This window comes from Jaculus jaculus, chromosome 1 (assembly GCF_020740685.1).
Source record: "Jaculus jaculus isolate mJacJac1 chromosome 1, mJacJac1.mat.Y.cur, whole genome shotgun sequence".
Classification (NCBI taxonomy): Eukaryota; Metazoa; Chordata; class Mammalia; order Rodentia; family Dipodidae; genus Jaculus; species Jaculus jaculus.
In genome coordinates, this window is record NC_059102.1 from 85,514,470 (window position 1) to 85,541,337 (window position 26,868).

At 38.4% G+C, this 26,868-nt stretch overlaps 1 protein-coding gene across 8 annotated transcripts in view; it reads left to right on the forward strand.

Annotated features, from left to right (window-relative positions):
• The window catches only part of Cntln (centlein), a 292,751-nt gene that overhangs the window by 96,517 nt on the left and 169,366 nt on the right, over positions 1-26,868 (forward strand). For 7 of the 8 annotated variants that reach the window (XM_045135495.1, XM_004658429.2, XM_045135491.1 and 4 more), the window contains exon 8: positions 2,171-2,365. The exons of the other annotated variant lie outside the window; for it this stretch is intronic. In XM_045135495.1, coding sequence (XP_044991430.1) covers positions 2,171-2,365 — 195 coding nt within the window. The remainder of the gene's footprint in view (positions 1-2,170; positions 2,366-26,868) is intronic. 8 annotated transcript variants of the gene reach the window in all.

Here is a 26,868-nt window from a genome sequence, read left to right on the forward strand (position 1 = left end):
CTACTTTTTCCTTCCTAGACTATCTGGTAGCATCAGCCACTAGAAATCATTGGGCATATTCCCTAGTTTAAAGATAATGACTAATAAAATATAAATTTATATTTTGAAATTCTTCATAAATCATACAAGCAATACTTCTTTTAAAAATTGGCTAAAACTGAAGTAGACTCCTTAATTTTCTCAATCAAATTATATTCTAGAAGACTAAATTTTTATTAATGAAATTTCAGAGTAAGGATTTCATGGGACTTTTTTCATGAAAAATTATATGAAGAAATGCATTAAGAAAAGAGGATTCATAAGTACCTAAAGTTATAAAGTTTATAAACATTAGAATGTATACACACATACACACACACATGCCAAACATCACTTTATAGATGAATTGAAAACTTATACTTTTAAACATTTTTATGTATTTATGTTTCATAGTTCACATTTTTTCTATGAGGTAAGACCAATGAGTGGGAGTAGCTCCGTGTCTTTAACTGTGTAAACAAACTCAAGTCTTACTCTGTCAGTTGCATTATCTCGAGATGTGTCCACTTGGAGGTTTTGGATTTATTGTCATATGATTTCTTTGTTCACTTTAAAAATTTTTAATCTTTGCTTTTGGGTTACGTTCCTGGTGTTAATAGCGAATATGCATATGAATTCCACATGTAAGTCAGTCACTATGGTTTGAACTACAACAAATTAAATCACAATCATAAGTTAGAATTTTATTAATAATCAAGTCCTTGATATCAAGAATACTTTTATTACCCATAGGCTTCTCTCTACATGATACCATTTACGTACTATTGATGTCTCACAGTTTTAATAAAATATAGTTTTAAATTTATTTTATGAATATGTCCTTGGATTGAAAAATTAAATATGTCTACTTATACCTTTAGACTATTGCTTTTATATTATTATACAATTCAAGATTTTTTCATCTTTTTCTTTATTTATTTTGAGAGTGACAGACATACAAAAAAGAGGCAGAGAGAGAGAGAGAGAGAGAGAGAGAGAGAGAATGGGTGTGCTAGGGCTTCTAGCCCCTGCAAGCGAACTCCAGACACATGCGCCCCCTTGTGCATCTGGGTAACGTGGGTTCTGGGGAATCGAGCCTCAAACCAGTGTCCTCAGGCTTCACAGGCAAGCGCTTAACCGCTAAGCCATCTCTCCAGCCCCAATTCAAGATTTTTTGATAGCTCCCTGTTACTTATAGACAAATCCATTGTCCTGACACTGAAAATCTACATCCTGTTTTAACCTTATTGCCTTACTTTCTCTCTTATTATGCTTTCTACCTCACTTTAGAAGTAGATATTAATTTATCCTAGATTAAAATAAGATTTTTTGATAGCTCCCTGTTACTTATAGACAAATCCATTGTCCTGACACTGAAAATCTACACCCTGTTTTAACCTTATTGCCTTACTTTCTCTCTTATTATTCTTTCTACCTCACTTTAGAAGTAGATATTAATTTATCCTAGATTAAAATGTGTTGACCTTTTACTTTTGATTTCAAATATATAAACTTCATTAAACTGTGTGTAATTTCCTAATACTGTTAATATTTTCCCACATTTTTGTGATCATTAGAGTAACTTTATTTTTGTTCCATCTAATGAAATTGACATTGTTCAGTTCATCTTTGTGTGTGTATGTGGAGAGAGAGAGAGAGAGAATCAGAAAGATAGGGAGAAAGATGTGCATGCCATTGCTTTCTTGTGGAGGTCAGAGGGCAGCATCCTCAGTACCTTGTTTGAGATAGAGTCTCTGTTTTTCTGATGCCAGGCTAGTTGGCTCATGATCATTTAGGGAATCTTCTTCTCTGCCTCACATCTCTCTAAAGGACCAGTGGAATTCCAGACACTTACACTGCATTTGACTTTTTCCATAGCTTCTTACTATAGACCTACTGGGATTCCATACCCTTTCATTGCATCCAGCTTCTTATGTAAGTACTGGCAATCTGAACTCGGGTCCTCATGCTTGCACAACAAGCACTTTATCTACTGAGCCATCTTCCCAGTACCTCATGTCTCCATTTTGTTTTTCACTTAAGCTATTATCATAAATTGGAGACAACTATGTTCATACATAGTTCACATATAAATGTATAATATGTCCATAAGTAGTTAATTAAATAGTTATTTAATTTGTTTTTTTAACAGCTTTATAATGAATTATATATTTGTTTTGAAACCACAAAATCAAGTGAAGCTATGCTCCGGCAAAGTGTTATTAATCTTCAGGATCAGCTATTTCAAAAAGAACAAGAAAATACAAAATTAAAAGAAAAACTTCAGCAATCACAAGGCACAACCTATCCTTTACTTCAAGAAAGTGATTTAAATCCCTCAGCACAGGTAAGAGACTTTCTAAAATCGTTACCAGTTTAATACCAGATCAAACTATTTTGAAAATTGACTTAAAATTATACATTAGGGGCTTGAGAGATGGCTTATCTGTTAAGCGCTTGCCTGTGAAGCCAAAGGACCCCAGTTCGAGGCTCGATTCCCCAGGACCCTCATACACCAGATGCACAAGGTGGCACATGCATCTGGAGTTTATTTGTAGTGGCTGGAGGCCTTGGCATGCCCATTCTATTTGTAGTGGCTGGAGGCCTTGGCATGCCCATTCCCTCCCTCCCCCCCTCCCTCTCTCTCTCTCTCTCTTTCTCTCTCTCTCTCTGTCTGCTTCTTTCTCTTTTTGTCTGTCACTGTCAAATAAATGAATAAAACTTTAAAAAATTATAAATTAGCTTTCCTACTCACTGTATACAAATCATGAGTGGTTTGCATTTTGCTATTTTTCATAATCATAGTAAATAAGAGTGCAATTTACAGTATATAGTCATATGGAAATTCAGGTAGAAATACAGACTATATCAAGTTCAGTTGACCTTCTGTATCTATAGGTTCTACCTTTGTAAATTTAGCCAATTACAGATTGAAAATTGTATCTGTTCTGAATATAAACAGTTTTAAAAATATTTTGTATGAATGTGTAAATGTGTCTACATGTGAATGAATACACATGTGTATGCATGTGCATGTAGACAAGTGTATGTATGTATGCAGGCTGGAAATTGACAATGGGTATTTTCCTGAATTGCTTTTCACTTTATTTTGTGGAAGATCTCTCATTGGCCTGTAAGTTGCCATCTTAGGCTGGACTAGCTAGCAAGTTTTTCTCAGGGATCTTCCTGTCTCTGCTTCCCCAGTGTTGGATGACAGGTGTGCACCACTGTATCCAGCTTTCATGTGAGTTCTGGGGATCTAAACTCAGGTGTTTATGCTTGTATGACAAGCACTTCTTTACCTGAGCCATCTCCTTATGCCCCAGATTTTTAACATAAAAGTTATGTTCATAAGGCTTACTTCACATTAATTATTAGAAGTAATTGAGATGATTTTTAATAAACAGGAACATATATAAAAGTTAAATACAAATATACCTTGTTTATATATGAGACTTGAGCATATAGATATGTTGATACTTGAAGGATATCTTGGTACCAGTCTCCCATGGATATACATGGGTAGCTCTATGATTAGTGTCATGAATTATTTGGTTACTGAAGAGCAGATTAATAGGTGATGGATACTTTGAGACTATAAATAAGAAAGATAATGCAATGGAAATTATACCTAAGAATGTATTTCTTGAAGAATTTGTTATGTTGCATGGTACTGAATATCTGGGGGTCTTTATTTTGTCCCAGCATTGACATAAGATTTTAAACAGGGTCTTTGACTTTTCCTACTGAAGGAGAAACAAGATAAAGCTAGCTTCTTTTAAAGAATTTTAGTTAGGGACAGGAGCCCAAAGGGGGAACCAAAAAATATCATCCCACCTTGGCAAGAACTCTTGTCTGATTATTTTATCCACAATGGCTGCAGTGCCCCCTTCTGCCTCCACAGTCTAGCATACTACCTAGGTGGGCTAGCCTTTAGGTCAGCCTCTTGAATCTGCATACCAATCAGTTCTTCTCTTTACGTACCTAAGTCTGATGAAAGAATCTATTTTTAATTGAACATAAAGTCTTGTCCATGCTGATCTCAGCCCTCTTTCTGCCCTGTTATCTCTTTCTTCTTTCTTTCTTCTTTTTTATTTTGGGCTAGAGAGATGGTTTGGTGGTTAAAGGTGCTTTCTTGTAAAGCTTGATGGCATGAGTTTGATTCCCCAGTACCCACATAAAGCCAGGTACACAGAGTGGTGCATGCATCTGGAGTTTGTTTGCTTTGGTAAGATGCTCTGGTGAGCCCATTTTTTCTCTTTGCTTGCAAAGTAAATAATAAGTAAAAATATAAAAATTATTTTTCTGAAATTATTTTAAGGTACTCATTCAATTTAATTTGTCATGTTATTTGTTTGTTCATTATAATAAACTCCCTTGCCCCACTAACTAATTCAAAACTAGAGCATTACTAAAAATATATTTATGTGTAGTTTCTCCTTGATTTGGCACCTTATTTCTTTCACTAAACTATTATTTTGATTGTTTTTTAAGTTTTACCACATACAAACTTAAGAGAAAATAGCATTTTAAAATTTTGTTTTATTTATTTGAGAGAGAGGAGAGAAAGAGAAAGAGAGAGAGAGAGAGAGAGAGAGAGAGAGAGAGAGATATTGTGAGTGAGTATGGGAACACCAGGGCCTCCAGCTGCTGCAAACAAACTCCAAATGCATGCATCACCTTGTGCATCTGGCTAATTTGTAAGTCATGAAGAATTGAACATGGGTCCTTTGGCTTTGCAGGCAAGTACCTTAACTGCTAAGCCATCCTTCCAGCCCTATAAAATGGCATTTTATTATGAATTGTTGTCTGAGGTTTGGCAATTTTAACTCATCATTTAGTCTAAATAGCAACTATTTAATTCTAGCTCAATTTATGGAAGATCATTTTCCCCAAAGATTTCATGTGTCACCTGTCTTATGTATTCTAATTCAATATATTTGTGAGTATCTTTCTAGGTTCTGTCTTCTCTATCTCTATACACTGTGTTTCCAGAGCTTCATAGTCTATAATTGTCAAGGCTACTTTTTTATTATTACTCTGCTTTAAAGTCTTATGGCTAATGACACTTAGCTTTGCAATATAACTTTAATTTTTTAAATGTGTTCATTTTATTATTATTATTATTTGATATGGACATATTTTGTATGTAAACATCATATGTTGGCACCATTGTTTCCTTCCCCACTACCCCTTTTCTGAAGAGGCCTTCCTTGTTGGGGATGCAGGTCAACCCCCTGGGGATTGTGGGTAATGCAGCATGGAACAACAGTCAGTTATGAGGAAGAGGCAATGTCTCTGTGCAAAATGTCCCAACTTGTGGCTCTAACGGTCTTTCCATCTCCTCTTCCACAAGATTCCCTGGGCCATACTTGGGAGCATTTTAAGTTTACTGCTACTTAGGAACATCTAGATTTCTGGTTTGGTAGGTGTTGAGTGTCCTCAGTATCTTTTTCCGTCACTCTCATGCTGATATCAGCTTAACTGAGAGCACAGCAGTCTTGTTCATATCCCAATTCCTCTGTGGTTTCAGCTGGGACTGGGATCAAATGCATTGGGTTTTTATTTCCTCAAGTCTAGTTCCCATCTGAAAAAGAGAAGCAGATTCTCCAACAGATAATGAATTCAGTGCTAGTTAAATAGGATAACCAGTATTAATTTAGAGAGAATTATAAGGGGTTGGACACTTTTATAGTGTAAGGTTAGTGGGAGCTTGACAATGAAAATCAGAATAATTATCTGGATATGATTCTGATTTGTTTTCCAGTTCTAGATATTTTTTTCCTTTCCACTGAGCAGATCTGCTAGGCAATCTAAGAGCAGTTAGTTACCCAACTTGGCTGGATGCCACTATTGCACTTGTGTGAGTATCATGTCAGGTTGTTTGCTTCTGAGTTGCTTAGATTTTGAGTGGCTTGGACAGATGTTGGCCACTTTTCCCTGATAGTTCATGTAGCACCTTCCAGTACAAGATGGGCTAATTATTTGAGAACTGGCTCTCTTTTCGATTCCAATTAGGTCTCTCCATGGTAGGAGCCTACAGCGATTGGTGTCTTCAGCAGTAGGGTCTTATCATTATCCTCAAGTGGATAATCAAATGCTCTGACAGAAGTCTGTCTTGCCTGTTTTGGGAGATCTAATAGGTCTTTCTGATCAATATCTCTTTGTGGATGTAGACCACAGCCTCATAAAGGGAATTACAGGCCAGTACCAATGGAAAAGAAAAAAGAAAAAGCCAGAGAAGAAAGAGAAACAGGAGAAATTTGAGGTTAGTTTTCATCTCACTCTCTCTAGGACACTTTGATTCAGGTGCTCCCTCTAAGGTTTGCTTGAGGGTTCCACCTTTTAGTCTGATTTCCAGGATATAGTATTCTATGGTACCAGTTCAATTTAGGTTCAGATTTTGTGCCCCCACCCTTTTTCTTCCCCAAGCTCTACCCTCCCTATTGTCTAAGTCTCAAGATACTATTTAGTTATGTTAGCAACTTGGACTGATCCAGGTTAGGAACTTCAGATAAGTGAGATCATGTGAGTATTGTGTTTCTGTTATTGTGTGAGTTCACTTAAAATGATCTGTTCCATGCACCACATCTTGGTTATCCATTCATCCAATGATGGGCACCTGGGTTGATTCCAGTTTTTAGCTATTATGAATTGAGCAGCTATAAATATTTTTGAGCAAATATCTCTGAACTGAGATGTGGAGCTTTTAGGTTAAATGCCCAAAGGGAATATCAGGGTCAGCTGGTAACTCAATATTCACCCTTTTCAGGAATCTCCAAATTGATTTCCACAGTGGTTGTACCAGCTTACATTCCCACCAACAGTGAACAAGGGTTCCTATTTCTGCATTGCTTTGCCAACATTTGTTTTCATTTTGTTTTTTAATGTTTGCTATCCTTAGTGGGGTGATGTGGAGTTGTTTTAATTTACATTTCCTTAATGGTTAAGGAGGTTAAACATTTTCTTAGTGGTGTGTTAGCCATTTGTAATTCTTGCTCTGAGAACTCCCTGTTTAGTTCTCTGCCTCATTTATGGAGTGGGTTGTTTGATTTTTTTTATTGTTTAGTTTTTTGAGTTGCTTGTACATTCTAGATATTAGTTTTCTGTCAGTGGTATAGCTGGCAAAGATATTCCCCCATTCATTGGGTAATCTATTTGCTCTGCTAATGGTATGTTTGTCTGGGCAAAAGCTCTTAGCGTCATGAGAATCCATTGGTTGAGTGCTTGTTTAATTTCCTTGACTACTGGGGTTTTGTTTAGGAAGTCTTTTTCCCCATCCTATATCACTGGGTGTGTTTACTATTTGTCTTCAAGTAGTTGAAGTGTTTTATATCTTCTTTTGAGGTCTTTAATCCACTTGGACTTGATTATTGGGTATGGCAAAATGAGTGGGTTTAATTTCATTATTCTGCATATGGCCATCCAATTTGTCCAACACCGTTTGTTGAAAATGGTGTCTTTTTTCCAGTCTAAATTATTGGCACCTTTCTCAAAGATCAAGTAGCTTTAGTTACTTGCCCTAAAGTCTGGGTCTCCAATTCTGTTCCATTGGTCTATGTTTCTGTTTTTATTCAAGTACCATGCTGTTTTTGTTCCTATGGCTCTGTAATATAGCTTTAGATTTGGTGCAGTAATACATCCAGATGTGTTATTTTTTTCTGAGGATATTTTTGGATATCTGAGGCCTTCTACCATTTCATATGAATTTTGAGATCATTTTTTCAGTCGCACTGAAGAATGATGCTGGTATTTTTATTGGTATTGCATTAAATCTTCATATTGCTTTTGGTAGAATTTCCATTTTTACAATATTAATTCTACCTATCTGGGAACATGGAGGTCCTTCCATTTTCTTAAGCCCTCCTCTATTTCTTTCTTGAGTGGTTTTTTTTGTTGTTGTTGTTATTTTCATTATATAGTTGCTTCACATCTGTTGTTAGTTTTATTCCAAGGTTTTTAATTTTTTTTGTTATTTCAATTGGGACAGTCTCACTGATTTCTTTCTCTGTATCTTTGCATATATAAAAGCTACTGATTTTTGTGTATTGATTTTGTATCGTGCCACTTTCCTGAAGGAATTTATCACCTTGAGAAGTTTAGGGATGGAGACTTTTGAGTCATTTATATATAATATCATGTCATCTGCAAATAGGGCAAATTTAAACTCTTCCTTCCCAATTTTAATTCCTTTTATTTATTTCTCATGTCTTATTGCTTGGGCTAGTACTTTTGGCACTATGTTGAAGAGCAGTGGTAATAGTGGGCACCCCAATCTCAGTGGGAACTCCTTGAGGTTTTCCCCATTAAGAATTATTTGGGCTTTAGGAGTTTTATATATAGCTTTTATTGTGTTGCATCAATTGTGATGATCATGTTGTTCTTATGGTTCAGTTTATTTATGTGGTATACTACAGTGACTGATTTCTATATGTTAAACCATATCTTCATTCCTGGGATGAAGCCTACTTGATCAAGATGGATGATGCTTTTGATATGTTGTTGAATTCAGTTTGCAAGGATTTTGTTCAGGATATTTACATCTAAGTTTCTATAATTTTCTTTCCTTGTTGCATCTCTCTCTGGTTTTGGTATTAAGGTGATGCTACCTTCATAAAAGGAGTCAGGGAGGATTCCATGGTCTCCAATTATGCAGAATAGTTGAGAAAAGTTGGTTTCATTTCTTCTATGAAGGTTTGATAGAATTCAGCTGAGAAGCCATCTGGTCCTGGACTTTTCTTTTAGGGGAGGTTTTTGATTACCTTTTCAATCTCCATAGATGTGATCGGTTTGTTTAGGAGATTAATCTGCTCTGAGTTTTGTTTGGGTAGGTAGTATGTATCTAGGAATTTATCCATTTATCCCAGATTATTTAATTTTGTGGAGCAGAGGTTTTTGAAGTATGCCCTGATGATTCTTTCAATTAAATGATGTCTGTAGTGATCTATCCTTTTCCATTTCTGATTTTGTTAATTTGAGACTTAACTTTTTTGTGGTTCACTACTGTGGCCAGTGGCTTCTCAATCTTGTTTATTTTTTTCAAAGGACCAGCTGTTAGTTTCATTGATTTTTTAAATTGTTTTCCTAGTTTCCAATTCATTAATTTCTGCTCTAATTTTGATTATATCTTTCCGACTCAAGATTTTTGGATTGGATACTTGTTTTTCCAGTGCCTTTAGGTGGACAGTCAAGTTATTGATTTGTAATCTCTCTGACTTTGTAATGAAGGCATTTAGGGCTATGAATTTTCCCCTTATGACTGCCTTCATTGAGTCCCATAAGTTTTGGTAGATTGTGTTTTCATTATCATTCAAATCAAGGAATTTTACAATTACTTTTTTATTTCTTTCACAACCCATTCGTTGTTTAAAAGTGTGTTGTTTAGTCTCCAGGAATTGGTGGCATTCTTGATGTGTCTCTTGTTAATTTCTAGCTGTAAAGCATTGTGATCTGACATTGTGCAGGAAGTTACTTCAGTTTTCCTGACTTTATGAAGGCACCCTTTATTGCCTAATAGATGGTCAATTTTGGAGAAGGTTCCCTGAGCTGCTGAGAAGAATCTGTATTGTGCAGAGTTGGGGTGTAAAATTCTGTAGATATCCTTTAGGTGTAGTTGATCTATGATGTTGTTGAGCTCTATTATTTCCTTGTTGATTTTCTGCTTGGATGATGTGTCTATTGTTGATAGTGGAGAATTGAATCTCCAACTATAATGGTGTTGGCATTTATTTTTGTTTTATTGTCAAGTAGATTTTGGTTTATAAACTGTGGTGCCCCCATGTTTGGGGCATATATATTTATGATTGTGATGTGCTCATGTTGGATCATTCCCTTGATGAGTAAGAAGTGGCCTTCTTTGTCCTTTTTGATTACTTTTGGTTTGAAGCCTATTTTATCAGATATTAATATAGCTAAACCTTTTTGTTTTATTATTTCCATTTGCTTACTTGTGTTATGTACTGTTTTGATCCTGGTCTGTTTTGGTTATTGTGATCTTCTTGTTTGCTCCTGAGATTTGTTGTTTGACTGTTCTGTGTAGAATATTCCCTCAAGTATTCTCTGAAGGTTTGGCTTTGTGTTCATGTAATTATACAGTCGATATTTTCATGGAAATTTTTTCTTTCACCATCTATTATGTGGAGTAATTTTTCTGGGTAAAGTATCTTGGGTTGGAATCCATAGTTTTTCAGACTTTGAAGTGTTCCATTGCAGGCCCTTCTGGCTTTCAGGATTTCCATTGAGAAATCTATGTTATTCTTATGGGATTGCCTTTGTATGCTGTGAATTGCTTCTCTACTTCTGTTTTTAATGCTCTGTTTCTTTTCATTGTTAAGGGTTTTAACTATGATGTGTCTTGAAGAGTTTCTTCTTTGGTCCTGCTTGTTTGGTGTTCTGTGGACTGCTTGCATCTGGATGGGCCTCTGTTTTTGCAAGATTCAGAAATTTTTCTTCAGTAATTTAGTTGAGAATGTTTTCTATGCCTCCGGTCTGGATTTCCTCTCCTTCTTTTTTTTTTTTATTTTTTATTTTATTTATTTATTTATTTAATTTTTTATTAACATTTTTCCATGACTATAAAAAAAAATCCCATGGTAATTCTTTCCTTCCCCACCCCCACACTTTCCCCTTTGAAATTCCATTCTCCATCATATTACCTCCCCATTACAATCATTGTACTTAAATATATATAATATCAATAAGTATCCTCCTCCCTTCCTTTCTCTTCCCTTTATCCTCTCCTTCTTTTAGGCCCATGATCTGGATGTTTGCTCACTTTAGAGTGTCCCACATTTCCCTCATATTTTGTTCACTCGATTTTTTTGAACTTAGCAAAGGTTTTGGCCTCCCGACCAATTTCTTCTGTCCTATCTTCCAGGTCAGAGATTCTGTCTTTCACATGAGTAACTCTGTTGGTGAGTGGTTCTAGAGAGGTTTTCATAAATTCTATTTCATTTTTGTTTTCTATTGTGATGTTTTGAATAGTGTCCATCTCTTTTTTGAGGTATGATTTCAGTTTGAATTCTGATTTTCTTGACACTTCTTATAGTTCATTCTTGCATTTGATTACATCTTCATTACGTTTGATCAACTGGTTGTTGAGGTCGTCCATTTCTTGACTTACCTTCAATTTATTTATATCTCTTTGGAGGGTTTAATGTTTTATTCCATCAAGTTAAGCCTACTTTCAAAAGCTGAGTGCTCTAGCAGACAATTCTGTTCAAGTTAATTAATATGATTATTGGTTCTTTAATGTTTTGCTTCAAGGTTAGCACTTTTTTTTTTAAATCAGGGTCTCATTGGTGGTTGTGTTTTCATTTTGGGAATTAATTTCTGTTGATTTCTCTATGATTTCAGTTGGAAGCTTCTGTTGTAGGACTAGGAATCCTTGATGGAGATCTCTCAGTTTTTGGACTTTTGTTGGCTTTTTTGCATTGTTGTCTACCCATTTTAGGAAGACTCTATTTTACTGAAGAGGAAGCAAGTTTGTGTCCTTTGACCCATTCACCCTCTGACTCAAACAAACAGGGAGTTTGATACTTAGTGTCCAGTCAAGATACAGAGCAAAAGGACTAATGCCACAGCTCCCACAGGTGTCAGAACTCCCCAAGCAAGGTACAATGTGACCTACCAGGACCAGGGGACTAGGAGGAGTAAGAGAATAGGGATCTGGCCTACTTCGTACTAAGCCCTTCAGGACATGGACCAGTGCAGGCAACCTAGACTGGGGAGGTAGGTTGACCGGGCAGGGAACTCAGACCTGGGCTGTGGGAGGGGACCAGAAATGTGTCTTGCCTACTCACTCCAGACTGTCATGCCTGCCTACACACTGACCACGCAGGGATTCTGCAATATCACTTTTAGAATAATCAATAAAATTTCATAAGAAGCACTGGTAAAATCCTCATGAACAATTTTATTTTTTTTCAGCATCTTTCTAATTTTTTAAATTAGTTTTCTATTCACCAAATACAGGCAGTTTGGTACCATTATTAGGGTCATCCGTGACCTACCCCTTCCCCAGTGGCCCCCCCCTTGTTGATGTATATGGGTCGTGCATTGTGGAGTTAGCCCACAGTTATTGGTACGATAAATGTCTCTGCATATCATGACCCAACATGTGGCTCTGACATTCTTTCCACCCCTTCTTCTGCAAAATTTCCCTGAGCCATGTTGAATTCATTTTTGGTCTGCTTCAGTGATGAGGTGTTGGGGGCCTCTGAGGCTCTGGCTCTCTGATTTGGTAGGAGTTGATTTTTCTCTGTGTTGGTCTCCTTCCCCCTTGTGCTGCTATCTGGTTCATCATTAAAACAGCACCCTTGCTTGTTTTGCCAATTTTCCTTAGTTTCAGTCGGGGCCTTTTTGAGGTATGATGGGGTGGCTCTCTCCTTAGGATCTGCATCTATCTGAAAAAGAGAAGCAGAATCTCCAACAGAGTGAGTTAGAACCCGGACAAATGAGATACGCCTTACTTTTTTAATAGAGAGTTTAATAGGTGTAGGTCCTCTTGTACCCCATGATTGATGGTAGCTTGATATTGGAGAGTGGGCTTATGTTTGGATATGGTTCTGACATGTTTCCCAGCTCCAGCCACAGGTCCCGCACCACTGAGGGGATCATTTAGCCAAATCAAGAGCAGTTGGTTCCCCACAATGGATGTGTGCCACTATTGCACTTGTGTGGGCATCACAACAGGTTATTTGTTGCTAAGTAGGTTAGGCCATGAGTTGCTTGGACAGATATTGTTCATTTCCCCCAGTTGCCCATGTAGCACCTTCTGGCACTAGACACGCTGACCGTCTGGGGACTGACTCTCTCCTGGCCTCCAGCCATGCCATTCCATTTTATGTGCCAGCTGCATATGGAGTCTTCAGCAATAGGGTCTTACCACTGACCTTTGGTGGGTCATCAAGTACTCTGACAGAAATCTGTCATTCTTTTAGGAAACCTTGTAGGTTTCTCTGATCAAAAGCTCATTGTGGATGATAGCCTCATGCTGGTACTGGGAGTTACAGGTCAGTGCCCTCTAAGAAAATGAGGAAAAGGATAACTAATATACAAGAGTTATAGAGGGGAGAGAGAGAGAAGGAGGGGGGGAGGGAAGATGTAGAAGATTTAGGTTAGACTTGATCCTTCTCTCTCCAGTGTCTTGTGGTTCTGGTGTTTCCTGTAACAGAAATAAATTGCCACATAGTCTCACTCATCTACAGCACCTAACCTTAATATACCCAAGATACCTTACATACCCAGCAAGCATCTCATGAACAATTTTAATGAAGTGTATCATCACATAGTAAGTTTACAGCGTTAAGTGAAAACTTCAGTGACACTTTACAAAGTGAGCATCCATGCCAATACCACTCTGGTGAAGATATAGATTACCTGTGTCAAAGAAACTACAAGGTTATATTAGCTGTTTCCACAAATGTACTCGTTACCCTGAAGTGTACAGCTTTTCTTTGTTTTGTCTTGTTTGTAAAATATTTAATCATTAAGTATTGTCACCTATGTGTTTCTCATAAATTTTCTTTGTCACATTTGTAGAAATTCCCATCTGTTGTGATTTGAATTTTTTTGCCTCTTAAAAATTCATGTTGAGGGGCTGGAGAGATGGTTTAGCTGTTAATCACTTGCCTGTGAAGCCTAAGGACCTTGGTTCGAGGCTCAATTCCCCAGGACCCATGTTAGCCAGATGTACAAGGGGGCCTATGTGCCTGAAATTCGTTTGCAGTGGCTGGAGGCCCTGGCGCACCCATTCGTTCTCTCTCTCTATCTGCCTCTTTGTCTGTTGCTCTCAAATAAATAAATAAAAATAAACAAAAATAAAAAAAAATTCATGTTGAAACTTAATCCCCAGTGTAATGATGTTAAAAGTGAGACTACTAGGAGTTGATGAGACTGTGGGAGCTTTGCTTTCATGGGAGGGATTACTGAAAGAGCTGGAAAAAGTAGCTAAAGTCGTATTTGCTTTTCCATGTGCACTGGCATGTGAATGCTATTTACACCCCTTCTACCCTTTACTTTCTTTATGTCATGGGAAAATGTAGCGAGTAGGTCTGCTGAGTGTTTCTAGTTGATCCTGGACTTCCCAATCACTAGAATTATTAAAAAAATATTTACCCAGTGTCAGATATTTCTGAGACAGTGGCACATACATACTAACATGCCATACATACATAGTTTGATGAATGTTATGTCATGTGTAGGTATTAGGGCATGTACTTGCTTATGTTCATGTATGTGCAGGTACACTTGTGTGTAGAGGTCACAGGACAAAATTAGTCATTCCACAGATTCTGTCTACTTTTTCTGAGACAGTCATTTCACTGACCAGAAAATCACCATATTAGTCTACGACGGCTGGCCAGTAAACCCTAGAATTTGCTGTCTCTGCCTCCCTAATGCTGGTATTATAAACATAAAATATTTTGTCCAGCACTTTTGTAAAATGTGTGTTCTATGGATGAAATTCAGATATTCATATTTGCAAGGCAAATAATTTACTATGGAGAGTGCTATCTCCCAAGTCTTTGATGCTTTTTATGTATCTTTTAAAACAATATTAATGGTTTTATAATTCCCTATATTAATGTCATGATTTATATCAATTTATTTTCAATTATGATTCTGTTTTGCATTCTTGAAATAAACCTAGCACTGTTGTGATATTTTCTCATATTTATGTGCTACTGACTTCAAATTCACTTATGTTTTGTTTAGGATATTTGCATCTCTGTTTGTGAGAGATATTGGACTGTGCTTTTCCTTTCTTAAGTATTGTATCAGAACTTGATATAATGAGGCTGAAATTCTATTATGAATTAGAAATTATTCCTATAGATCTCACTAAAACATTCATGAGGGAATAACAGTATTTACTGATTAATAATAATAGGTCTTGAAAACATTCTTTTTAAAGTAAAGAACAAGTCAAAAATACCCTTTCTCACCAGTTTTTCAACATTGTCTTGTATATACAAAGTAATATAGCTAGGTTAAAAAAACATAAAATCATACTAACTAGAAAAAAATGTAGAGCTAGAGAGATGGCTTACAGGTTAAGTGCTTGCCTGTGAAGCCTGAGGATCCAGGTTCAAGACTCAGTTTCCCAGGACCCACGTTAGTCAGATGCACAGGGGGGCTCACATGTCTGGAGTTCGTTTGCAGTGGCTGGAGGCCCTGGCATGCCCATTCTCTCTCTGTCTCTGTCTCTGCCTCTTTCTCTCTATATCTGTCGCTGTCAAATATAAATAAACAAAAAATATTAAAAAAAGAAAAAATGTAGTAAAACTTTTTTGTATTCACAGCATTACATTTATATAGAATCCCTTTAACTTATGAAAGAGCTCCTAATACTCATGAGTAAATTTAGTAGTGTTAAAAGGTTCAATATCCATTTACATGTTATATTTCTACATATTAGAAAGAACAATCAGCAATTAAAATTAAATAAATATCATGTACAGTGGTATCAGAAGGTGTATAATTACTAAGGATAAACTAGACAAAATATCCACAACCTGTACACAGCATGTATGAAATGTCCTGGATAGAAATTAAGACACATATTAAAGGGGGGGGGGCAGAGGTAGGAGGATTACCATGAGTTTGAGGTCTGCCTGAGAATACATAGTGAATTCATGTCAGCTTGGGCTAGAGTGAAATAAAGAAAGGAAGGAAGGAAGGAAGGAAGGAAGGAAGGAAAGAAAGAGGATAATCAAATCAACTATATAGAAAAACTATATCAAAACATCAAACCCGAGTTGGGCGTAGTGGCACATGCTTTTAGTCCCAGCACTTGGGAGGCAGACCAGACCACAATTATACCAAAATGAGTTTTGGTGAACCAGTGAGTTTATATGGTGATTACTTTCAGAGAAGGGTGAGGAACTACAGAGCATGGATGACTCAAAAGACAACTACATCACCAAAAACTCCACCTCAGCATAGGTGACAACTCACAGAAGCTGCATCGCTGGAGCACACTGCAAGATTGCAGGCCACTCAGCAGGGTGGGTTTGAGTTTCTTCAGAAGCGGTTGTTAGGTAGGAATCTTGCAAGCTTTTCCAGACTTTCCCACCTCAGTCTCTGTTCTGCTCCCAGGAGGGATGCTTCAGTTCAGAGAAAATTGCTACACAACATTGGCCAGAGTCTCCTCAACAGTTGTTTGCTGTTCCTATAACTTTGGGCAGTGGCCATGTGACATTTTAAATTTCAGCTCTCCCAGGCATGTTGACTTTTTGATTCCCTTCAGGAAGGAATATTTTAATTCAGAGGAATTTGCTGTACAAGCACATGTATTAAAAAAAAAGATTGCAAATAAACAATTCAGTGTTGTACCCACATGAAAATGCTGGAGTTGGAGATGTATGCCTGTAAAGGCAGTGCTAAGAGACAGAAGGATCCCTGGGGTTTGCAGGGTATCCAATCTAGTCTAATAGGTGAGTACCACATCAATTGAAGATCTTGTCTCACATAGAAGTGGATGGTTTTCCTGACAGTAACACTTACAGATGTCCCTGGCTTTAACGTGCACGGGCACACACATGCACCTGTATATATCCAAATAGGCATACACACATGTCCCATACCATACACATGCAAAATAACCTCATATTCAGATGCAGAAAAAATCCAATGAAATTTAGTTATCTTTTATGATAAAAAAAATTGTGGGCTGGAGATATTGCTTAGTGGTTAAGACACTTGCCTGGAGAGCCTAAGGATGCAGGTTTGATATCCTAGTATCCATGTAAACCAGATGCACAAGGTAGTGAATGTGTCTGGAGTTCATTTGCAGTGGCTAGAGATCCTGGTACACCCATTCTCTCTGTGTCTACCTCTTTCTCTTTCTTTCAAATATATAAATAAATAAAATATTTAAAATATTAAAAACCTGTCTGACATTAGGTCAGAATTGTTTTTTAAAAAAACCATTTTGTAACACTAATCCAAGCCCAATATTGTACCAATGGGGAGAAACTGAAATTATGTCTTTTAAGATCAAATAGAGTCCTGAAACTCTCAGGACTATAAGACAAGAGAAATAAATAAATGGCAGCCAAAGAAGAAAGTTGTTTGCAGATGACATGGTTTATCCATATAGAAAAATCTAAATATTCTCTCAGAAAAGTATTGGAACTAATGTAGTAGTTTTGTAGGATACAAAATAAAACAAATTAATCAGTATTTATTTTTAAAGCATTTTAATTGAGAAATGTAATACATGAACATACTATAATTTAAAAATATCCCTGAACTATTACATTCTTTTGCCCTCCTTTTCCTAAATCTCATTCCACTGAGTACCTTCCTCTCCAAGTAGTCCTTTCTCTGTTTTTAGGTCTTATTACTTTTATTCTCCTCTGTCCTGCATATCAAAATTTTTATGGACTCTGAATTATTTAGGTCATTTGAAGACAATGACAACCATTGTAAAGTCATGAATGCACCACTCAGTTCATGTCTGGAGTACAGTGCCTCAAAATACTCCTTATAACCCTATGGCTCTTACATTCTTTGTTCTCTCTCTTCTGCAATGTTCCCTAAGCCTAAGAGGGCCTGATAGAGATGTCTCATTAAGTACTATGCTCTCAACAGGCTCTCATTTTCAGCTTCAATGAGGTTTGAGTCTTCTCAGTCTACCTCTATCTACATAGAGAAGCTGCAGTGTTCCCTGACCCCTTGCATGTGGGATAGAGATAACTCTTCCAGTGCTAACTACTGGTCTATCTCTTCTTCTCATCATCCTGATGATTCTTGGGCCTCCTGGGTATTCACTGTTATCTGTTAAAAGAAGCAGGTTCCCTAACCAAAAGTGAGAACTGCATTGTTGTAGTTATCTTGCCATTGCTGGACAAAACACCTGACCAAAAGCATCCCATAGGAGGAAGGCAAGTATTTTGGCTGCAGCCTTGAGGACAAGATTCATGATGGCAGGAGAAAGCATGGCACAATCAGAAGCTATATAACACAATCTTGCCACATCAAGTGAAAAAAGATAGCAGTGTGAGTATGAGAATGAGCTGAGCTATGGCAAAGGGAAGCTGGCTATAACACACCAAAATACTTCCTCCAACAAACTGGGGTGCAGCCATTTAAAACACGTGAATTTATGGTGCACCTCTGATTCAAACCACAACAAGCATTAATCAGGGGCCTTAAACATACACACTTAGGAGGCAATTTGATGGATTCTGAGTATCCTTTTATCCAAAAATATTGGTAGCTTCTCTCTAGGGCCTATGTCCTTCCAAGTATCTTTAAATACAGTACTGACGACAAAGAATAGAATCCAGAAAGTAGCCCCATCTAAAATAGCATAAATATTAAGATGTTCTAGGGGTAAATTTAACGAAGGAGATTAATATCTCTATGCTGAAAGACACTAAAAGGCGTAGAGAGGTTCTTGGGATACAGCAAAGTTGTAGAGTGCCTTCCTACCATGTTTAAGGTCCTGGGTTTGATCCCACACATGCATGTATGATAACTAGTACAAACAGCTCCTGTTTATGGGATGCAATAACTCATAATGTGAACATATCCATATGAGCCTATCAATGTCATTCCTCACAGAAATGCAAAAAAAAAATATGCAAAGCTTTTATGAAATTACAAATCCATTCAATAGTGAAAATAGTCCTAAACCTGCAAAAATTCAGTTGGAGACAAATACCTCACCCTAAACATACTATAAAACTATAATAATCCAATTAGCATCATGCAGACATAAAAATAGACACATACAGTGATAAGAAAAGTAGACAACTCAGATACAAACCTGTTCATTTTCAGACAGATAGATTTTGACAAAGGTGGCAAGAGCATATGTTGGAGAAAGAAATTTTAATAAATGGCTCTGTGAAAGCTGGATTTTTAAAGGTATAAAGAAAGCAATCTATATCTTTTAGCATATACAAAAATCAGTTTATATTACATCAAAAACTTGAGTCCTGAAGCTGTAAAATTACTAGTAGGAAACTGGATGAAAGATTTAACCTTCTGGACCTTAGTCTGAGTAAGATATTTTGGATATGACCCTAAAAACACAAACATAAAGCCACAAATTCCCAAATGCTAATGCAGCAAGCTAAAAATCTGCACAACCAAAAAACCAACAAAATGAAGAGACAGCCAGAGAGAGGGAGCATGTGTTCACAAGCAATATATTTAGCAAAGTGTCAATATGTAAGGAGCTCAAAATAATCCTCATTGAAAACAAAACAAAAGAAAACCAAAACATGATATGGCTAAAAATGGTTGAATGTTGTGATTAGTAATTTCTCAAACTGTGTATATTTGAAAGGGTAACCAGTATATGAAAAATGCTCAGGTCACTAATCATCAGGAAAATATAACTGAAAGCTACATGAGACATCATCTCACCCCAATTACGATGGCAGTTATCAAAAAGAAAACATAGTGTAGCAGACAGCTTCAGGCTCACTGAGATGAACTTCCATACCAGTCACAGTTATGGAGGAAGGGATATTTGCTGAAACCTACAGATCCAGGGAAAATTCTCTAAATGGCAGAAGAAGCTGGCCTACCTTCACAGGACCAAGCAGAGAGAGAGAAGCACAAGCCAAAAGCCAAAAGTCACACAAGTACACTTCAGGAACTCCAGCTAGGCACACTTTGCATATCTTTAGATTGAAATCTGAAACTTTAAGATCCACCCAGTGAGGGCTGTCTGCGTCTCCAGGGCCACGGTAGTGGAGGAGGCCAAACTATTCAAAGTTTCAGCAGTCTGTACCAAAGTGGCCATGGCCACACCGGCTGCTGTGGCAGCAGCTGCTATTGCGGCCATAGCCGCTATCACTGCTGCCGTGATACCAAAATCTCTTTTTTGTCTGAATAGCGATAGCGTGCTGGGGGCCTCTACAGGCACGGGGACCCACCGGGGCACCCTAAGGACCATAGCATTCTTGAATACCTTGGCATTCCAGCATTGAGACAAGTAACAGGAAGCATTGGTACAATTACTGAAAGAGAAGTTACTAAGAACGAACAGAAACGGTGGATGAACACACGCCGGCGCAGGGGCAAAGGAAGTATTCCTCCTACAGCCATGTCCAATGTCATTAACACTCCCAGATGTACTGAGGCGCTTCCAAAACGCCCCTTCATCTTGTGTCTCTTTCTCTTCCACTTGATTCTCCGTATGGAGGGTCCTGGACACATTATTGTAAGCTACAAGTCCTCCTTGTAACAGTACAAAGGGTGTAAAGTCCGTGCAGCTGCCATTTGTCCCACATAAAATCCACTTTGAAAATGGAGTTGTAAAGAAGCGAGGGAAGACCGTGGCAGAATGGAGCACCGGCATAGGTTTGGGAAAGGTTGACAGAATACCCCAACGTGGCTCTCCTTTAATGGATTCCAGGCACAGGAGGAAGATTATCCACAAGACCTTTATCATCTCCGCCCTGATGGACCTTACTGTCTTCTGGACCCTCCTCCGGAGATCGCTTGACTGTCCTCACCAGCCAGGCTGGAACCCAATGAGGGGAATCCTGTTCCTGTGGAAAAACACAAACAGCTCCCCTGGATCTTATTATAACAAGATCCGGTCCTTTCCATTTATTATCTAAGACATCCTTCCACATCACCATCTCACTGGATGATTGAATCACATGTTGACTGTGCCTGTCAGCTGCAGATTTATTATTATTATCCAAGATTAAAAAATTAAGGGTAAAGAGAGCTAAAGACACTCTTTCCATGGGAGTTGCATTTTCCGCTATACCCCCTTTTTGTTTAAATAAGAGAGCTTTCAAACTTTTATTTGCTCTTTCTACTATACCTTGACCTTGTGGGTTGTAAGGAAGGCCAGTGGTATGAGCAACCTGCATTTGGGCACAGAAGGCTCAAAAGCCACCAGATGAGTACGCTGGGCCATTATCAGTTTTTAGGTGGTGTGGCTTTCCCCAAGCAGCCCAGGCCTCTAGGCAGTGAGTTTTGACATGAGAGACCTTCTCACCTGCCAATGGTGAGGCAAAAATAATACATGAGCACGTGTCCACTGAGACATGTAGGTATTTTACTTTCCCAAACTCTGGAAGATGTGTTACATCCATTTGCCAAAGGTCTCCAGGACGGAGGCCCCGGGGGTTAACACCCACATGTGGTGAGGGTAAAAAGGTGACACAAGACTGACAAGATTTTATAATGTCTCGTGCCTCATCTCTGGAAATGGAGAATTTTTTTCTCAAGGTGTTTGCAGGAACATGATATAATCTATGGAATTCAGTAGCTGAAGCTTTTGTATCTTCCAGAGAAATCATGGCGAGCCTAGTGGCCCGGTCCACGAGGTCATTAGCCTGTGATAAGGGGCCAGGCAGTAGTGAATGTGCCCGAATATGAGTTACATAGAAAGGGCAAGTTTGCTGCAAAATTAAAGACTGAAGTTGTAAAAGAATATTAGACACTAGACTAGTAGAGCGAACCGAAGCGGCAATCTCTAGGCCAGCAACCGCATTAGCTACATATAGGGAATCTGTGAACAAGTTAAAAGAAGTAGAGAATGTCTGAAAGACCTCCAAAACAATTACCAATCTGTAGGAGTCAAAGGAGCTGTAATGATCCTGCGCAACAGCGCAACGGAATAATCTGCACCTGGTCCAATATCCTTGACTGCCTGAACCAAATCCTTTAGTTGTTTATAGAGAACTGGTTCATGTCTCCTTTGTTGAGTTACTGGGTCCTCAAAAACGGGAAAAGCGGAGGCCAGCCGCGACCAGGTTTTTGTTTTAATGAAGTGGCATGTGTCCCCAGGGGAGTTATAGGGTGGGGGTGCGGAAGGCTCTATCGACTGTAAAGGACCACACCCTTGGCCTTGAGGCCCCTTTGTTAGCAGAGGGCGCCTAGGCTGGGACCTATATTGTTCCCTTTTATAACAGGCGGTGGCCTCCTTTTGTCTTTCCTCTTCCCCTTTAAATAATTTTTTTTCTTCCTCCTCTGCAGAATTGGAGCTAGCCTCCTCATCTGTGTCAAGTACATTTAAATGTGTGAGCTCCTCAGTGGGAGGGGAGAGCCTGTCAAAGGTTCCTTTATCCCCCTGGGGGGGGCCAATTATAGATTTCACCTGTTTCTCTGAGCTCATCTTGTAAACTTTTTTCTATATCTTGTCTTTGTTTTTCCCTTTTTATTTTTCCTTTTTTCTAGGCCTATTGTGTGAATCCCCATTTGTATCAGACTCAGAAAGGCTATCCTGATGCCTTGTGAGAACTTCCCGTCCCCTTCTAATAAGTTCCATATGGTTTTCTTTACTTAAGCAAGAGTGAATCAGCCGCCAAAACGGCAGTGTACCCTTACCAATTCTGTTCTCTTGTTTTGCTCTCTCCAATTCTCTACCTAATTTCTCCCAAGTAGGGAGAGAAAGGTCCCCCGAGACTGCAAACCAGGGCGTGATCGTATCTAGGTCTTTAACAATCTTTTTAATTGTTGCAGAGGAGACCCTAATGTCCCTCTGCTTAAGCAGTTCCTTTATTGGCTGGACAAAGTCAACATTCACAAAACTCGCACCCTGAGAATTGCCCATGTTGCGCTCACAGCAAATGACAAGGACAATAAACCACACGGGAATGAAAATAACAAGGATCAGGTAGGGATCTAAGTGAAAAAACATTATGACTGGGTATGACTTACTGACGTCTTCCTCTCCGTGTGTTAAGTTCTGGATCCTCTTCGGCCCCTCACCCGGTGACCACAAAGCACCCGGCGTCCCGGGTTTCGGCACCACTTTTTGGGGCGAGCCCCGTGTCCTACAGGAGAAGAACGACCACCAGACGAAGATCCTTCTTGATCACACTTTATTGGAGAGCCTCTTGGTTAACAGGAAAGCTGATGGCGAGGGGCGAGGGGCGAGGGGCGCAGGAGTGTAGCTGCTTTTATAGGGCAGAATAGTATGGGGCGCCTGCTGATTGGCTGCCATAGGCTCACCCGCCCACAGGAGCCACGGGATAGGCTTGGGACAAGGTGCGTCAAGCGCATGCGCAACCTCAAGCGAGGTTGGCGCCAAGGCGCTGCCTATATAAGGAATTGTTTACCTCAAGACTGGCAGGAAGCCAGCGCCATCTTGTAATGGCGTCTGCATTAGCTCCCTACATAAATATATTGGGGGACATCTATTCAAACTACCACACATGACAAGTATTAGTAAGAAGGAGAAAGGAGAAATCTCACACCATTGGTAAGTAAGTAAACCAATACAGGCATGATAGTTATAGGGAATTTCATTGTTTAAAAAATATGCAAATAACAACTATGTTGAAGAGACACCTGAACTTGTGTGTTCGTTGCAGCACTATTCACCACAAGGAAGATACAGAATCAGACTAGGTTTCCAGTGACAGATAAATGAATAAAGAAAAAACGTTTAAGCTTAGTGAAACAGTACTCAGCCACTGTTAATAAAACTCTGCCCTTTGCAGTGATATGGTTAGAATGGGAAGATATTATATAAAGGGAAATGTCTGGCACAGAATGGCAAATTCTGTGTGATTAAATGTGAAAGTGAAATATGAAGGTCTTGAAGAAATAGAGAACATGACAGTTACATTGGTTAACAGAGACAACCCGGGGAAAGCATGGGGATGAAGGCAATGAGAGTTTAGTTAAGGTGGTGAAAGATGTACCAGGACAGAAGACATAACTTCTAATGGTCTATAGCACAGTGTCTAAGTATGGCAGAAAATAGTCAAATATTTCAAAAGTGATAGCAGAGAAAATTTTGAGTGGTCTCACTACAGAGACATGATAACTGGCTCAGGTAATAGATATGCAAGATACTTTCATCTAATCATTACCCATTGTTAACATGCATTTAAATTTCATATTGTAACTCATAAGTTTGTGTGAATGCTATGAGTTCAATTAATAATGTATAAAGGAAAATACAAAAGAAAACTAAGTAGAATGTGGAACATATATTCCAGGACAAACAAGAAAAAGAATTTAGTCTTCTATAATTTTCTTTCTTTAAAGTTCTGAAACGTTTTTAGTGGACCCTCTTGGTGTGAAAGTTGTGGAAGATGCATGCAGAGTAATCAGTAAGAACATATAAAATTCTACCATCTAAGCATATTCTTTTGGATTAGAGAATTGTGACTTCCTATATCAATTTAGTTTTATCTTTCATGAATGTTCACAATATAATACATAACTCTTTTGGTCCGTGTGTAGTCTGTGTGCCTTTAGTGTTTGCATATGTGTGTAGAAGCAAACACCATATGTACACACATCTGGAAGCTAGAGAAATACTTTGAGTGTCCTTTATCACTTTTCTGCATCATTTGTCTGAGGCAGAATCTTTCTCTGAACCTGGGGCTTAATTTTTTGGTTGTTATTTTTGTTTTCATTGTTGTTAGACTAACCACAAAGCACTGGAAATTCTCCTCTTTCTGCCCCTTCCTCACTGCTGGGTTACAGGCATGTATGGCTATGTTCAGCTTTGTCTGTGGGTGTTCTTACCTATTGAGCCATCTCTCCAGCTCCTATTTTGGTTTTATGAACAATTCATGAGGCAGTGCTTGGTGGAATTTAGAATAATAAAAGTTGGGTATTTATATTATGGTATAGAAATCAGATTTCATTTTTTTTTTTTTTTTGAGGTAGGGTTTCACTCTAGTCCAGGCTGACCTGGAATTCACTGTGCAGTCTCAGGGTGGCCTCGAACTCATGGTGATCCTCCTACCTCTGCCTCCCGAGTGCTGGGATTAAAGGCGTGTGCCACCACGCCCGGCCAAGACTTCATTCTTAATGACAGCATATTCAAGATTTATTTTTCCTGTGTTGGTGAATATTTGCCTTATCTTTCTTTCTGATCTCACTTATAATCTGAATAATTGGTGAGCTGACAGTCTGCCATAGGAAAGGGCAAAGCTAATTGGTTCATATGGGACTGACACCTGTTACCTTTGGTTTCTTAATACCTTGCTCTTAAGTAGCTGGATTCTGGATAACTAGCTACTTTTATTTCAAAGTGATTGTTTACCTATTCCATGAAAAATTGCTCAGTTTATATCCTGGGAGGAAAATCTTGCAGTAGAGAACCAGAGACAAAAGTAAGCTTCAAATGGACTGTCTTTACCTGTGAGTAAGGTACATGTCATGTAGCTATGACAGCCTCTCACAAGATAAGAGGTGTGTATGTGTGTACATGCATAGATATGCAGGTTTTGAAGCTAAGAGGGGAACCATGAGAGTGGAATAAGAAATCTTAAGTGTTGGGGGGGGGGGAGGTTAATAGAATCCATGTACCATGAAAGCAGAATGGGGGGAATTAAGAGCCAGCAGGAGATAGGTAGAGGGACAGATGAGAGATGTAGGGGAGGAGGACCAATAAGAAAATAAAAAATATGCATGAAAGTGCTGTAATGAAACCCGCTACTTTGTATGTTAATTTTAAAAACTAGTAAAAGTTAAAAATCACTGCATTTCTATAGACAGAGACAAAATGTACCAAAATGCTTGTGGTTTAAATATAAAAATGAAAGCTTCTGAGGAACAAATCTGAAAAAAGGATATTTAAGGCCATTATGGATAAAAAAAATTTAAATACATTAAGGAAATCCTAAGTTAAAGATAAATACCTGTTCATAGATTTGCAATTGTGAAGACTTCATTTCTGCTGACATTACTCTCTTCAAGGGAGAACTTGTATACAATGTACTTTGATCATGTTCACTCCTATCACCATCTTTTATTTACTTCCCACTCCCACTTCCCTTTCCTCTTCCCAACTAGTCCCCTTGTACTTTCATGTGTTTTTGTTTTCTTGTTTGTTTTGTAAACCTAATGAATTCAATTATGCTTGCTAAAGGAGCATGGATTGAGCATGGGAAAATCACCAGTGGCTATAGCACTGAAGAATCTCTCCTTCTCTTCATTAACTGCCTGTAGATTCTCATGGATAAGTAATACCTACTTAACCCCTTCTCAATAGCAATAATTCACTGTCTATATATCCTCAGATAGGGTGTAGCCTTGTGAGTTCCTCCTCTCCCCATAATAGAGTGTTGTCAGGTTGGTCTTGAGCAGGTTGTCAGTGCTGCTGAGAGTTGAGTGCTGTGATGGCTGTATTGTGTGGGGAAGACAGCTTTCCCTAACAACCCACCCCTTACTCTTACTCTGGCTTTAGTTTTTATTTTATGTTATTTTTTACATGTCTCTTCTGTTTCCTGAGCCTTGGAAAGGATGACATAGATGTTCCATTTAGGACTGATCATTTAATAGTCACTTATTCTTAGCACTTTGATCAGCTATGAATCTCTGTAGACACTGGTGCCACTGTGAATAAACGCTTCTCTGAGCAATGCTGACTGCAGCACTAATCTATGGGTACGAACATACATATTTAGAAGTCAACTTGACAGGCACCTCATTTTTGTTTACTAAAACAATAGCACTAGGGCAGATGACTTCCCTACCTTCTGCTTTGAACAAGTTCTACAGGGCCAGATGTAGTAGGGGTCTCAAATCTGATCAGAAAGTGTTAGGCTAGCCTCATATGCCACCATAGTGAACATAAATATTCCCTGCCACTGTAGCACATCTTACTTGGGAATATGTCAAGGCAAGTTGACAAGGTGCACTGCTGACCTGCAACAACCTGAATCACACCTTTCAGCCCTGCAAGCTTGCCAGTAGAGGGGAAGCTTCTGGTTCAGTTTTTGTATATCCTGTAACCCAAGTACTATATTCAGAAATGGAGACTTCCCATCTATTTCTGGTGGCTGAACAATAACAGTGGCAATAGAATGTGTTACTTGGGAGTTTGAGGGACTAGGTACCTCTCTGCACAATAATTTGTAAAGAGGTAATCCATCCATGGCTGTAGGATTTTCATTGACT